The 15,142-nt window shown below is 31.1% G+C and overlaps 1 protein-coding gene across 1 annotated transcript; it reads left to right on the top strand.

Annotated features, from left to right (window-relative positions):
- The first annotated feature begins 819 nt into the window (after window positions 1–819).
- LOC108217989 (two-component response regulator ORR24) lies at window positions 820–9,853 on the top strand. Its single transcript, XM_017390907.2, has 10 exons — window positions 820–2,584; window positions 6,610–6,756; window positions 6,875–7,087; window positions 7,211–7,288; window positions 7,452–7,528; window positions 7,820–8,075; window positions 8,169–8,584; window positions 8,681–8,764; window positions 8,964–9,015; window positions 9,101–9,853. Exons 2-10 carry the CDS (start codon window positions 6,645–6,647, stop codon window positions 9,175–9,177), a joined length of 1,365 nt encoding a protein of 454 aa, XP_017246396.1. The 5' UTR covers window positions 820–2,584; window positions 6,610–6,644; the 3' UTR covers window positions 9,178–9,853.
- The last annotated feature ends 5,289 nt before the right edge of the window (window positions 9,854–15,142 follow it).

The raw sequence follows: 15,142 nt of genomic DNA, 5'->3' as shown, positions 1-15,142 counted from the left end.
AATTTTAATTTATATTTATTTGTATTTTAAGTCTTATCATCTTGATGTTTAAATGTACATAAATCCTTACTATGATGATATTTATTAAAATGTAAATATAAAAAATATACACTATTTAAAATTTTATTATATAATTAAATTATCATGCACCTAAAATTATTGAAAATTTGATAAAAACAAATAAGATTCTTGTCGAATCAGAGTCTTTGTCGTATAGTTAAAAAATCATATATATGATTTTATTAAATCATATATATAATTTTATTAAATCACAATAATTAAATATTCTAAAAATCGGCCGATTAACTTAATAATCGATAACAGACGAATTTTTAATACGATTTGGTAAAATTCGATTAAATCGATGATTAATTGGTCAAAATTGGATTAATCAGTCAAAAATCAGGTAGAATATTAAAATTTACAAAATTTGTGGGGAAAATTTAAAATTTTAAAAATGATTAGAAATATATTATTTGTATGTATAATATTAAAATAATTTCAAATAATGATCATGTTATAATTAATGTATATAAATGCTTAGACATTAATGTATAATAAATACATTGCTCAGACATTAATGTATAATAAATGCGTTACTATTAAAAGTCAATAATAACCTTTATATATATTAAAATATGTGTATTAAGCAAAAGGTATATTAGTCATATCGAATTAATTTACAATGATTAGATATTAATGTCTAATAAATATGTTAGTGTTAAAAGTCAATAATAACCTTTATATATATAAATATTGTATAATGAGCAAAGGGTAAATTGGTCGTTTTGAATTAAATTACTCATGGTTGCTGTATTATATATATAATAGATGTAGTGTTAGAGTTAATTTTGTTGCATTGCCTTTGAATATTTTTTTTATTCGATAGTTTTTCAAAATATTCTAAGCTATTCTTGTTTTCTTTCGAGAGGTTTAATTAGCTTAACTAAAGAGTTGAATTTATTTAGTGTTAATTAATTTGATTAATCTTGTTTTTAGACTAGACAATTTAGATTAAATCTTAGTAAAAACCCCTCTTCACAAAAATCGTTCTAATTCGCCTAGTTTAGAATTAAAGGTTTGCGAAAATTATTTTAATCTCTGTGGACGAATCTTAAATATTAAAACGGTGATCGTGCGCTTGCGATTTAAATTTATTATTTCTAGCACATCATTATCCTACAGAATTCTGCTATTAATATCAAATAATTTATCGTAAATAATTTATGAATTATTTTTTTGTTTGATTAATTATGTAGTGTATTTTGTATAATGCCCTATATTTAAAAGGTAAACTGAAACATAAAATGAAATGGAGGTGTCTTTCTTCATGTTTGTATATCTTACAGGATACGAATGTAAATCCAAATACAAAATTTTCATATGATGTAAATTCTCATGTCTACAAGTTGCTAAAAAGCAGTGTTCTAAAAATCGCCGAGTCAGCCGAGTACTCATTCCGAGTACTCGTTTTTAACCCCTCGTCCGATCCGAGTTCCGAGTAATCGGGTTCAAAACCGATTTATAAAAAAATCGGTCAAAACTCGGTTTGACTCCGAGTACTCGAGGTCAAATCCGAGTTTGACTTATCAATTTTTTATTGTTTTATTTGAAAATTATTTTAAAAGAGAATAAACGTAAATTTATATATGTTTTGGTCTTTCTTTATAAAATATTGACATTAATTAAAAAGTATGTGTGTTTTATCATTAAAACCCGTGAATGATTATTATGTCAAAAACTATTAAACAAGTAACTTTTATTTGAACTTCATTATTTCAAGTGTGTTATTAAAATATTAATATTATCATATAGTTTTATTATTAATCAGTATATAACCATATATGAGAAAAAAATAATTAAAAAAAATACCCGATTAGTAATCCGATAACTCATTCCGAGTACTCTCCCGAGTTCCGAGTACTCATTTTTCCGAAACCAAACCGAGTTGGACCGAGTTCCGATTTTTACAACCTTGCTAAAAAGTAAGGTATAATGTAACGTAATATAGATTGTAATAATGATAACTCAACGCTATAACAATACCTAAATCGGTATATACAAAATCAGACAATCAAGTAAAACGAAACAATAACAGAATCATTGAAAAAAGTTCAAGAATATGTTCAGGCCTCAGTGAAGATTAAAGTACAAGTTGATTCAAGGACTACAATTTGTCCACCGATTTAGTATGAAATGTTAGTAGATTCCAGTACCGTTAACCTAATTATACGTAATCAGAATCTGAAACATTTTTAACGTGGAATGTACTAATCAATGTTAACTGATATATACAGTACGGTATAAATTCGATTTCAGTGATAGTTGTTTTTGGAACAGAACATTAATTTACTCATCATAGACAGGAAGACTGTTAGTTACATTGTAACTTGATTATATTCATATGATACTTTAGAAATCCATGCCATCTTCTATCGGGAACATGATCAAAGATGGAAATATCGTGTCATCAAAGGAGACAATCAAGATCCTAAAACAAGCAATGTTGGATAATATTAGCGGCGAATTTTCAATTGATCAATTTTCTTGCAATGAGGAATATCGAGCAGCATTTGAAGCTGCTGTAAGTTTTCTTTACATCCACATATATATTTTCTTTTTGACTACAAAAGATTTCTTAAGTTATATAATCTTGATGATTCATTTACTTTTACAAGGATGTTAATTCGCCTATCTATGTATGTTCATATTGAAATTTTATCGAAATCTACTATGGACTGTTTAGTAGGATATGACCCAACTTTGTAAATCGTACTTCCTTAGAGTATGCATCTCACACTTACAGCGTAACTTGTCAACCTAATGACGAGTTGTTTTGACTAATAAATTACTAAAATTAATTTGAATTACTTTTATAAAAAAAAATTTATTTATAAACTAATGAAATATAAAATAATTTTTTATAATATACATGAATAAAATTATCTAAATGATAAATATATCACGTATGTATAAAATTGTGTGATGTGAATTTATATATTACTCTTATAACCCGTGCAATGCACGGGATTTTTTAATTATTTTATCAATTTTTATATTTAATGTATTTAGAATGAAGAAAAAAATATTTATTAATAATAAATCATAATAAAATATGAAACAATATTTTTTTATAAGTCAGAATTACTTGTGCAGTACTAAAATCATGTCAGGTCCTTTGGTCATGTCTTATTTTTGAATTTTTCCTTGTTTAGTAGCATTATTGTATTATTTGCGACATCATTTTTTACGATCATTTATTTGTTGATCATCTTGTATATCTTTGACATATTCTTCATCAAATATCATATGTTTGTTTATATTTCTTTGACATATTCATATTTTGGTATTAACAGAATTATATATAATGATTTTTACAGTGATGAGGAAGAAAGTTGATGAGCCTGATGATGTTGAAAATTCTGTTGTATAATATTTTTGGTTGATTTGTATTTGTATAAGATGGTTTTATATATAATATCACCTCCAATTACGATATTTTTCACGTCTTTCTTTTAATGTTTTTTTGTTGATATGTATTCATATGACAGGTTATATATATGTGTCTGTCAATTTCTATGAGATTATATTTATGAATGTGTTGAATGTTAAAACTATGATATCTAATGTAATATATTTATTTTCAAAATGTCTATATGGTTTTAGAAATAAAATTGGTATTCATAATTTGTTTTGTGTAAAGAAAATGAATCATAAACATGTTAGTAGAATAAAAAATTTGTTTTGTACTAAGAAAAAGTGCTTGTGTTCGTTTACTACATCCGCTATTACACTTGTTAAACTGAAATTCCGTCTTTAAGGTCGATATTATCCTTATATGTTTTCCCGTTTGGTCAAGTTAGAATCCCATCTTTTGCGTCAGTCAAGTTATAATAATTTCTTTTTTACCAAATTTGATTATGTTTTGAAATTTTTTCATTAAAATAATATTGTGATATTGTCTAGTTATTATTTTCTTTTCAAAATTTTGAATAATTTTTTTATGATATTAACTATTTATTATGTAGAGATTAAATCCGGCTTATTAAGTTTAATATTGTGCATATTATTATTTTGTTTAGTATGTTGTTTAAAGAAAATATTAGATAAAAGTGATTTTGTAACTGTGGGATTTATATATTTTTAGAATTAAAATTGGCAGCTAATAAATTTATGTTGAATTATAAAAGAAATCATAAACATGTAAAAAACAGAATTTGTTTTGGATTAAGAAAAGTAATCATAAATATGAAAGTAGAGATCAGTTGCCTTATTGGATAGAATTATTTTTTTTCTAATCGAACGGTGCTTATTTGCATGTATATGATCCAACGGATGATAAATTTTTGGTAATAACAGGACCATACAACCAAAATCCTCCTTATGTTTATTATATAGTAGCCTTAAAGCTGTGCGAAGCACGACCGATTATATAATTTGAAATTTATTATTTGTAATTTAATTTTTAGTATTATTTTATTATTTATTAAGTATTGGGGATGCAATAACTTTTTTGAATAGACAATTCTATGATAATGAATTGAAATTTGATTAAATCATATGAACCGTTTGATTATATTTTCTCTTATAAATTCAATTTTTATATTATTTTTTTATATTGTAAACGGATGGTATAAATTATAAATATTTTTATTATCTATCAATAAATATTTATCTAATATTAATATGTGATAAAGTGTTTTTTAATTAATTTCAAATCATATTTTTCATATTTTTCTTTTGTAAGGAAGAATATATTATTTATATTGTATAGACTTCATATTGTTTTGAAATATATAATGTTATAATTAAAAAAAGATACATGATTCGTGTTTGTATATGAGTAAAATACATTAGAGTTGGAGTTAAGAAGAGTTACATGATGATTTGAGTTTATTTTCAAGTAGAATACATTATACCAAAGATGAAATATTGTTTACATAATTATTTATCTTTATTTTTTTAAAATGGAGAAAAAGGTGATTTGGGATCAAAAATATGTGACCAAACAAAAAATTAGTACTTATTATTGTATATATTTTAGATATACTAATAAATTTTTTGCTTAATGATATCTCTTATGATTTGCTCTCTTTACGGATGTTGAAGTTTTAAACCTTGCCAAAGAAAATAAGTGTGTATGTGTTTATATATCAAAATAGTTATATATTATAAATTATAATATATCGGATCAAGTTTGGGTTTTTTAAGATAACAAGAGTTCGACTGAGTTTATTTGGTAAATGTTTACCACACCATACACACAAATTATATTTTAAGTTTTGGGTAAGTAAAATTTTAACACCCTAACTTGACGATTGTATCCAGCAACATCAATAATAATTTTAAATTATATACTTAGAGAGAAAAATTATATGGAGTCTACCTTTAAGTAAACTTGGAGCCCCATTCTTCAAAATCGGATAAAACATAATCTAATAGTTATAATTTCAACTTTTTTATTCTACAATATTTTTAGACATTCGACAAAGTGAAAATATGTTTTGCAACTTAATCAACAAGTACACCAATTTAGTAATTTCAAATTGAGGTAAAGTAGTATCTTGTGAATACTTTTATCTAGTCAAAGATTCCATTGTCGATAAATCTTTGGTCTTTAAAATCATGTATTTGAATATTCCGTAGTCAGAGAGATATGATGAATAAGAGACTGATATGTGAAATCTTAAAAAAAGTAAAAATAATTGTGGGGTATTTTTTATGTTTCTTGAGTATTGATAATAATATATTTTCTAGTAATATGAGATATATGATGATCAACTAATGAATATATATAATGATATACATATAGAAAATAAGGAAAAAATCTGAATCACAGATTCATTGAAAAAGCAAAAAAGATTTGATGAATATATGTACTTATTGATTATATATTTATGTACGGAGAGACAAGAAATTTGTTGAGTTGGTAAGAGTTGCTAATATCAGGGTGATAAAATGTACAGTGTTCTAGCCGTCGACGATGACAGAACATGTCTATTTATAATGAAAGCATGCCTGAAAAAATGGAATTATCAAGGTAAATTATGCAAATCTTATTTTCTTCGGCCAATCATATATGAAATTTTTAACTGTATGATTTTTGTGTGATATTCTATATTGATTTTATAAAACCAATACGTTTGTGGAAGATTATTAGCTTGGCTGAGAGAAATGTTATCGTAATTTTTTAGTAATTTGTTGTTCGATGTTTGGTAACTATGTTTTTATCGACACATATGTAGATGTTTACAAACCAGTAAATTTGATATACTTACTCTTCCAAGAGTTAAATTGAATTTCTGCAATATTTTGTTAAGATCTTGTTAAAGTTGAATTTGTGTAATGACCAATTGCGTCTTTTGTTGTGATGCTATCTCCCTCACGACTCTTAGTATATGTCCAAGGTAAACCTTGTTAAATACAAGATGTGTGTATAATCCTAGTTATTATATAATATAATCTGTGAAATGTAATGATAACTTTCTAATTTTCAATTTTTTCCCCATACAACAGTTTATGCACCAAGTATTTTAAATGTAAAAATTACATGATCCTGTTTGTTGATATTATATGTACACTAATTGTTTTGGGTATTATAAATTTCAGTGACGATTGTGAAGAACGCAAATGAGGCTCTAAGCATGCTTGGGAACAAATCTTTCGACCTGGTTCTAACAGACGTGCATATGCCAGATATGAACGGTTTCGAACTTCAACGATGCATAATTCAAGAATTTAGTCTTCCTGTTATCTGTAAGTCCCTGTATGTATACATAGCTATATTACACTCTTATGTGTCAACATTCATATATAAACATTGAATTAAGTTAATAGTCTATGTACTAACTAAAATTGAACTTATCTGGAGCAGTGATATCAGCAGATACTAGAGCAGAAGTTATGTGCAATGGACTCAAGAACGGGGCTCAACGCTTCTTAGTGAAGCCTGTAATGGCCGATGACTTGAAAGACATATGGCAATTTGCTAAGTGGTGGAAGAGAACCAAGAATATTATCTCAGCTCCACCTAGTCAAATTAGTGGAAGCTCTCAAGAAAGTGTGACAATGGTTGATAGTCACAATGGTAACTATAATATATCTCTATATGTGTTTTTTTCTCTAGCTTCTGAAAGTACTCATCTCGATAATACAACTGGTAAGAACCTGCAAGTTAGAGTTGTTATATACTTGTTGGTTTTCAACACAGGGAAAAATACGAGACTTGTTTGGACTTGGGACCTCCACAGCCGTTTCGTGGAAGCTATCTTACTTATTGGTTATCATAGTAAAGTCTCAGAATCCTAATTCTAGTTGCAATCACAATTTTTTATATACAGGGCATGATTTTTATATTTTAAAAAGATGATTTTAGGGAGGTATCCCTGTAAAAAAAGGTTCATGAGGGGACAAGTGGAGATAACTCACTTTATAAACCAACTTTTATGCAGGAGCTGTCCCAACAAACATTTTGGAGGTCATGAATGTCGAGGGACTAACCAGAAGACATGTAGCGAGTCACTTGCAGGTTTCTAAATAATACAACATTTTTATGTGATTGTACCTCTCTCTCTCTCTCTCTCTCTCTCTCTATATATATATATATATATATATATATATAATGCCTCAATGAACACATTTCTTAAGTTAAATCAGTTATATACATGATTTTATGTGTCTTCAAGACAAAGAAATGCACTATCAATATGAAAAACAAACAGAAGCCTTCTTGCGAGTAATCATTGTGTGTGTGTATACATACATACATACATACATACATACATACATATTCTTAATGTTGACTATAATATAATTGTAGAAATATCAGAGGTTCCTCCAAAGCGTGTTGGATGGGAAGAAAAGAATTGAATTTTCCCGTTGGATAGATCCTGATTATCACTCAAGATTTGCATCTGGAAATCCAGACTTAATATTGCTTAAGCAACTCATAAATGGGAAGCAAAAAAGGACGTTGGCATCCGACAATCTTTTACGACCAACGAAGCATGAAAACACTCGAACTCCTAATGGATCTAAGTCATCATTTGGACGGTTGCCACCATTTACCATAGGCGGTATGTAAATAAATTTCATAACTGGTAGTGGTTTAGAATTTAATAGGGAACTATTTTATTTTACTTAAATAACTTTGTTATGTCATTGTGTAGACGGGTCCTCAAGCAGAAGTAATAATGCAACTTTGATGCAAATTAATGATTCATCTACAAATGTAGCTTCAAGGGTGCTTGGAAATGCCACTTTACCAAAAGCTCAGAATGAATACATGGGTAGTCTTATTAGAAACAACACTTCTAATTTAATCAAGAATCTGAGTTATACGACCAATCAGATGGACTATTCTGATCAGAATACTCTTGCTGATGAGAATGACAACAATACTGGAAATAGTGGAGCACATGGAGGAGCTAACAATATTATGTTTTCTTCTACAAACAATGTTACGCCTTCCAGCTTTTCTCACTTTTGGGAAAACTTCCAATCTAAACAATCAATCAATGTGGGTGACAAGAACAGCAATTATATCTTTTATGGAAACAACATCAACACTGATCAATTAACTCAGGTTTGATGCATAACATAGCTTCTATATATATGCTTTGTTTTTTTCAAGTAGTGTTATTTTCAGTTAATTAATTTGTCTTTAAAAATACCTATTCAGCTAGGAAATAACCATGAAGATCCAAGTATGGCCATTTCATCTGGGGCAAATCATTTTGGAAACACCCCAGCTATGAATTTACATGTATGTATTGTAGTTTCACTTTATCTCAAAAAAAAACTGTGAATCATTTTACACCATCTTTTAATCATACATTTGATGTATAGTTAATGTATTAAGAGAATTACCTCTAGATCAAATAATTAGGTCCACTGCCTCTACATAAGTAGTTAGAGTATGTTATCTATTGGAGTAGTCTATGATCGTGTTAATGTACACGCAGGAAATGGATGGTGAAAAAAAGACTGATGGAAGCTGGTTCGATAACATTGGGAGTAAGTTCACTGGAGCCAAAATTACTCTAATAATTATGAATTCAAGTTCAACTGATTGATTAATTACTTTGATTACTTATTTCAGGAGAAGATGAAAAGGACTGTTGGTTTGATATTGAGATTGATGAGGACGAGGACTATAATCCTAAGAAGGAATTTTAATTCATACGCAATTTGAAGTTTAATCTATTGTTAGGAGGTTTGTTTTACTTGAAGTTTTGGACAAGAAAAACCTTGCTATTTCTGTGATGTCTAGCTTTCTTAAGTACAAGTTTTATACATTATTGTGTGGTTTGTTTTACATGGATTTATAAACAAGAACAACAGTACTACTTGAAAGGCATATGTTAAGCCTATTTGTATTTAAGAGTATTAACTCAACTCTGATAAGAAAGAAAGTAAATTAGCAAGCTCTACTGAAGGAATCCGTACGAAGAACGTCAAGTGATTTATTAAAATCATATGTCTGAAGAATTTCAGGATGCTGCTGCACACCACTGAAAGAAGTTCATTAATATGTTCAAGCCTCAGTGTACAAATAATATTTGTAGCACGTCCAGAAGTCCAGAAGGTATAAAGTTTTAATACTTTATTTATTCAGAAGATTTCAAACTATTTCTACTTATGAAGAAGAACTACGAAGACAAAGTCTCGACAAACAAGCCACTTCTCAAATGTTTAATTGATAAAGAATATTTGATTCAGCTAGATACAGATGAACCAGACAGTACATTTGTGTGTCAGCTACTCCGATTAAATATTCTGCATCAACAATAGGTGGTCGTTCAATCAAGACAAAGAATCAGATCTTTTAAAGGAAGTCAGAAGACCTGCTGCTGAAGAATGTGCTCAATATAATTATTCTTTTAATTTATTCACATCTCAAAATAATTATATAAGTTATGTAATTTATTTATTAAATTGATTCACACTTGAATTAATTTAATTTATGAATTTATATGATTAATATAATTAAGTGAATAATTATTGAATTAATTATATTAAAGAAAAATCAATTTATATTGATTTTGGGCACGGTATGACAATCATATAGATTGTCATACCGCACCTGGAAGGTTCCATTTATCACTTGGCATGACATTATCCTGTTTGTCATACCGAGATTTGTATAGTATGACAATGCTTCAGTTTGTCATACTGATCCAATTATAGCATGACATTAGCTCTGATTGTCATACTGATCTTTGTAGCATTGTCATACCAAGGTTTGTCATACAAGTTCAAGGTGTTGCCTATAAATATGGCCTCACCTCCTTCATTTGAAAATGTTCAAAGCTTTGTAAAACTTTCAAGTTGTTAGTAACTTGTTATTCGTTATATCCACAGTTTTCTGTGCTTTAATCACTCGGTTGTTTTAATCCGCTAAGTTAGAATACTTGCTGTCAAATTTATTCTACGAACTAGTGGACATTAAAACGAACCATATTAATTATATAACGACTTAAAAATTGTTATATTAATTAATTAAAATCTGATTAACAAGTTAAACTCCAATCAGATTATTCCGCCGCGATTATTTTGTGACGATTGTATTCAACCCCCCCCCCCCCTTCTACAATCGTATCTGGACCTAACAATTGGCATCAGAGCAGTTGATACCATTTTCCGTATCAGATCCTATACACACTCTGTAACGTCCAAATATTTTTTATTCGAATTAATTTTTTTTTCCAAAAATTAATTTTGATTTAAAATATTTTTCTTTCAAAAATCCAAATCTCATCCAAACACCATTCGCTTTAAATCTGTAAAAATGAGTACGCAAAAGATCAGTAGCATTAAAATCCCACCGTTCAGCAAGGAACACTTTGGCCTATGGAAGAGGCATATATTATTGTTCCTCCGCACCGCCAACAGAAAATATATCGGGATATTAAACAAGGGTGTTTCTACTCCGATGAATGTCATATTAGCACACGAAGAAGATGGTGTGTTAATACCTCATCAGACTATTCCGAAAGAACTTTTTGAGTACACAGATGAAGAGAGTGAACAGATGAACTTAGATGACGCTCTTCAACTAATTTTGGTTGAATCTCTAGATCTAGTGGTGTACAATGCTGTTGTAAATTGTACGAACGCCAAGAAAATCTGGGATACGTTAGAGATTATCAATGAAGGCTCAGAAGAAGTTAGGGAAAACAAGAAAGAGATACTGATGGCTCAGTATGAACAGTTTGGTTCCAATCCCGGAGAAGGGATTTCAGAAGTGTTTATCAGACTTAATAATTTGATAAATAATTTAAATCTAAATGGGAAATTCTATGACAAGAAAGAGGTCAACATGAAGTTTCTCTTAACACTTCCCGAACATCTGGAACACAGAATCACTGCCATCAGGGAAAGCAGAGATTTGAATGAGATTTCTCTGGAAAGACTCTACGGAGTTTTGAAAACTTATGAACTGGAGCAAGTTCAAAGTAAGCAGAGATATGGCTGGGGTAAAACACAGAACCATTCAAGAGCTCTAGTAGTTGAGTCACCTGTACCGGAAGAAAAGAAGGATGTCGTTGTTCCTTCTAAGACTACTCAGGAATTTGTTGTACCTGAGATGGGTCAGACTGCTTCTTCCAGTGGTGACGAAGAGTTCTATACAATGGAAGAGCTTGAACAGTTAGAAGATCAATCTCTATCACTGTTTGCCAAGAAGTTTGGAAACATGAGATTCAGGGAGAACCCCTCCTACAAGTACAAACCTACTGTCAACAGGTTTCAAAAAGGAGGTTATTCATCTTCTACAAGCAAAGGAGGATACAAGACTGGGATGGTGGATAGAAGCAAGTTCAAATGCTTCAACTTTGGTGAACCTGGACACTTTGCAACTGAATGCAAACAGCCCAAGGTTCAAGGAAAAAGAAAAGATTCGTACGATGAGCTGAAGCAGAAGTATGATGCACTAGTGAGAAAGCATCAAGGTACTTCTGGAGGACAAAGTTTCAAAAGCAAGTCTTATCTGGCAGAAGGGAAAAGCTAGGATGATACAGATAGTGATGAAGAAGAGCAGATTGGGAATGTTGCTCTTATGGCTAATGCTGGATCATCCTCACCTCCTCCTGCTGGAAGCTTTCAGGTAGATCCTACTTGCCCTAAACTTTTTATGCAATTAGGACTCGAAAGAGATGATGCTATTAAAAAGATGAAAGCTGTCAATCTTAAAATTGATACTTTAGTCTTAGAAATTCATGCTTATAAGATGAATGAGATGAAAGTATTAAAACCTAAAATAGAACAATTGACTATGGATTTAGGATTACAATGTGCTAAAGTCAAAGTTCTAGAGAAAGGTGAGATTGCTTTAAGACTTCAGCTAGACGAAGAGAAAGTGAAATGTAAAGCCTTTAAGGATGCCTCCATTATAGTCAAAGAACTTAATGATAAACAAGAGATCAAGAGAACTGTTGGAATAGGTTTTGACTATAACAAATCTGTAGGTAAGGCTAGTAACATTACTCCCTTTAAGAAAAGTGCTGAAGAGAGAGGGATTCCTTTTGTTTTGAAAGATTCCCCTAAACCATTGTTTAAATCCTCAGAAGCTGAACCTCTATTAGAGACTCCTGTTGTCATTAGATATGAACTCAAACAGGAAGACCTTAAATTGAAAGAGAGTAATGAGAAGAGAGATGAGATCCCGACATCACTAAAACCAATCAAAGTGAAAGGCAATGTTAGGTTGCCTAAAGCTGGTTTAGGTGTCAACTCTGAGAGAACTAAATTCAACAAGCCTAATAATTTTGTGAATAGTAAGAACAAGAACAATAGATATAATTCTACTGAAAACTTTAAATCTGATAACAAGGTTAGAGTAGAATCTATTGATATTCCTACTACTATGACTGATACTCCTGTTGTTCCTGCTTTTGATGCATGTCATAAATCCTGTAGTGTTGATAATTGTATGACTTGTGCTTTCAATTTGATGTCTGCTTATTTTAAAAATTTGCATGCTAAAAATGAAAACACATCACCTAGACAACACAAAAACAACAAGCATGCTAGATCAAAGACTGCTAGTCCTCCTCGTGTTAGGAAGGAGACTTATGTTCCAAAGCCTAAAACCAAGGTTTATAAGGCTGTTGTTAAGGAAGTAAGTTCAGTCAAATCTGAACCAAGTATCAGTCCAAGAGGCTCTGTTGTTACACCTGATAGAAATCAGTTCTTTAAGTTTGCTGGACCCAATCAAGTGTGGGTCCCAAAGAATGTTTAATCAAGTTGTCTTTTGCAGGGTGCCAGTGGAGTTGTTCGTGTTACCTGGGTGCTTGACAGTGGAGCGTCAATGCACATGACTGGCAATAGATCCCTGCTGGAAGACATAAGAGAAGGAGCTGGCCCAACAGTCAGTTTTGCTGATAATAGCAAAGGTCGTACTGTGGGATATGGCAAGTACAAAATTGGAAAGATCATCATAGAAGAATTGCTATAGTTGAAGGACTTCAACATAATCTCCTGAGTGTTAGTCAATTTTGTGACAAAGGATATTATGTTCATTTTGAAAAGGAGATATGTATCATTAAACATATCAAGGATAAGCGTCCTTCACTATGTGGCATAAGGAAAGGCAATATATTCGTAGCTGACTTGTCTTCAGAACCAGGAAACGAAGTTCACTGTTTCTACGCAAAGGCTTCTGCTGAAGATAGTTGGTTATGGCATAAGAAACTCTCGCACCTCAACTTCAAAACCATGAACTCTCTTGTCAAGAGAGATCTAGTGAGAGGTTTGCCTTCCCTGGAATTCTCAACTGATGATCTCTGTGAAGCTTGTCAGAAAGGAAAAGCGAAGAGAGCATCTCACAAAGGCAAGACCATCAATACCATTACAAATCCACTTCACTTACTACATATGGATTTGTTTGGCCCCGTGAATGTTGCATCAATTGATGGAGGAAGATATGCCTTAGTCATTGTGGATGACTTCTCGAAATTTACCTGGGTTTACTTCCTGGCTTCTAAGGATGAAACCCCGACGACAGTGATTGATCATATAAAGTTAGTTGAATTGGATAAAGGTGTGCCAGTGAAAGCTGTAAGGTCTGACAATGGCATGGAATTCAAGAATCAAACTCTAATCAACTTTTACTCTGAAAAGGGAATTAGAAGGCAGTATTCAGCACCAAGGACTCCACAGCAGAATGGAGTCGTCGAAAGAAAGAGTCGTACTTTGATTGAAGCTGCAAGGACTATGATTGCTGAAGCAAAGCTTCCACTGTACTTTTGGGCTGAAGCTGTGTCTACTGCCTGCTATACCCAAAATAGAACTTTGATCAATAAGGATCATATGAAAACTCCATTTCATCTATATAACAACAAGAAACCTTATGTCAAACATCTTCATGTCTTTGGAGCCAAGTGCTATGTTCTCAAAGATGGAGAAGAGAACTTGAACAAGTTTGAGCCAAAGGCATCTGAAGGAATCTTTGTTGGTTATAATAATAATGCTTATAGAGTTTTTGTAATTGATACTCTGTCAGTGAAAGTTAGTGTCAATGTTACATTTGATGACACTAAACTCCCAAGTTTACAATCTGCTGATCCATCTGAATCTCTGAAGTTTGACAACTATCCAGATTCTGATTCAGATGATGATGTGCCACCTGAGGTTGCAACAGGTGATGACAATAATGATAATGATCCAGGCAATGGTGGAGGAAATGGCAATAATGCTGGAGATTCCACTGATGCTAGTGGTGGATCATCAAGTCAACCTGGCAACAACTCAGAGGGAGCTGGTGGATCAACTAGTCATACACTTCAGCTTACTGACAATACTGCTGAATCATCAAGGACACAACTTCCAAGGCAAAGGATTTGGAGCAGAGATCATCCCTTTGATTTAATTATTGGTGATCCTGATGCTGGTGTCAAGACTAGGAGTGCTACGACAAATGAATGTCTATTCTCTGGTTTTCTATCACAATTAGAACCAAAGAAAATAGATGAAGCACTTGCTGATCCTGATTGGGTTCTTTCCATGCAAGAAGAACTCAATCAATTTGAGAGACAAGAAGTCTGGGCCCTGGTTCCAAGGCCAAAAGGAAAATCTATAATTGGAGCTAGATGGGTCTTCCGTAACAAGTTAGATGGTGATGGCATTGTTGTAAGAAACAAAG

Source organism: Daucus carota, chromosome 4 (assembly GCF_001625215.2).
Source record: "Daucus carota subsp. sativus chromosome 4, DH1 v3.0, whole genome shotgun sequence".
NCBI classification, from domain to species: Eukaryota; Viridiplantae; Streptophyta; class Magnoliopsida; order Apiales; family Apiaceae; genus Daucus; species Daucus carota.
The sequence above is the reverse complement of the archived record's forward strand: the minus strand, read 5'-3'. Positions and strand labels throughout refer to the sequence as shown.

Excerpts from the sequence above, each read along its gene's own strand:
- LOC108217989 (XM_017390907.2), top strand. The coding sequence starts at position 6,645 with ATGCTTGGGAACAAATCTTTCGACCTGGTTCTAACAGACGTGCATATG. Across the intron at positions 7,289-7,451 it reads CTTACTTATTGGTTATCATA|GAGCTGTCCCAACAAACATT; the intron begins GTAAAGTCTCAG and ends ACTTTTATGCAG. Across the intron at positions 7,529-7,819 it reads ATGTAGCGAGTCACTTGCAG|AAATATCAGAGGTTCCTCCA; the intron begins GTTTCTAAATAA and ends ATATAATTGTAG.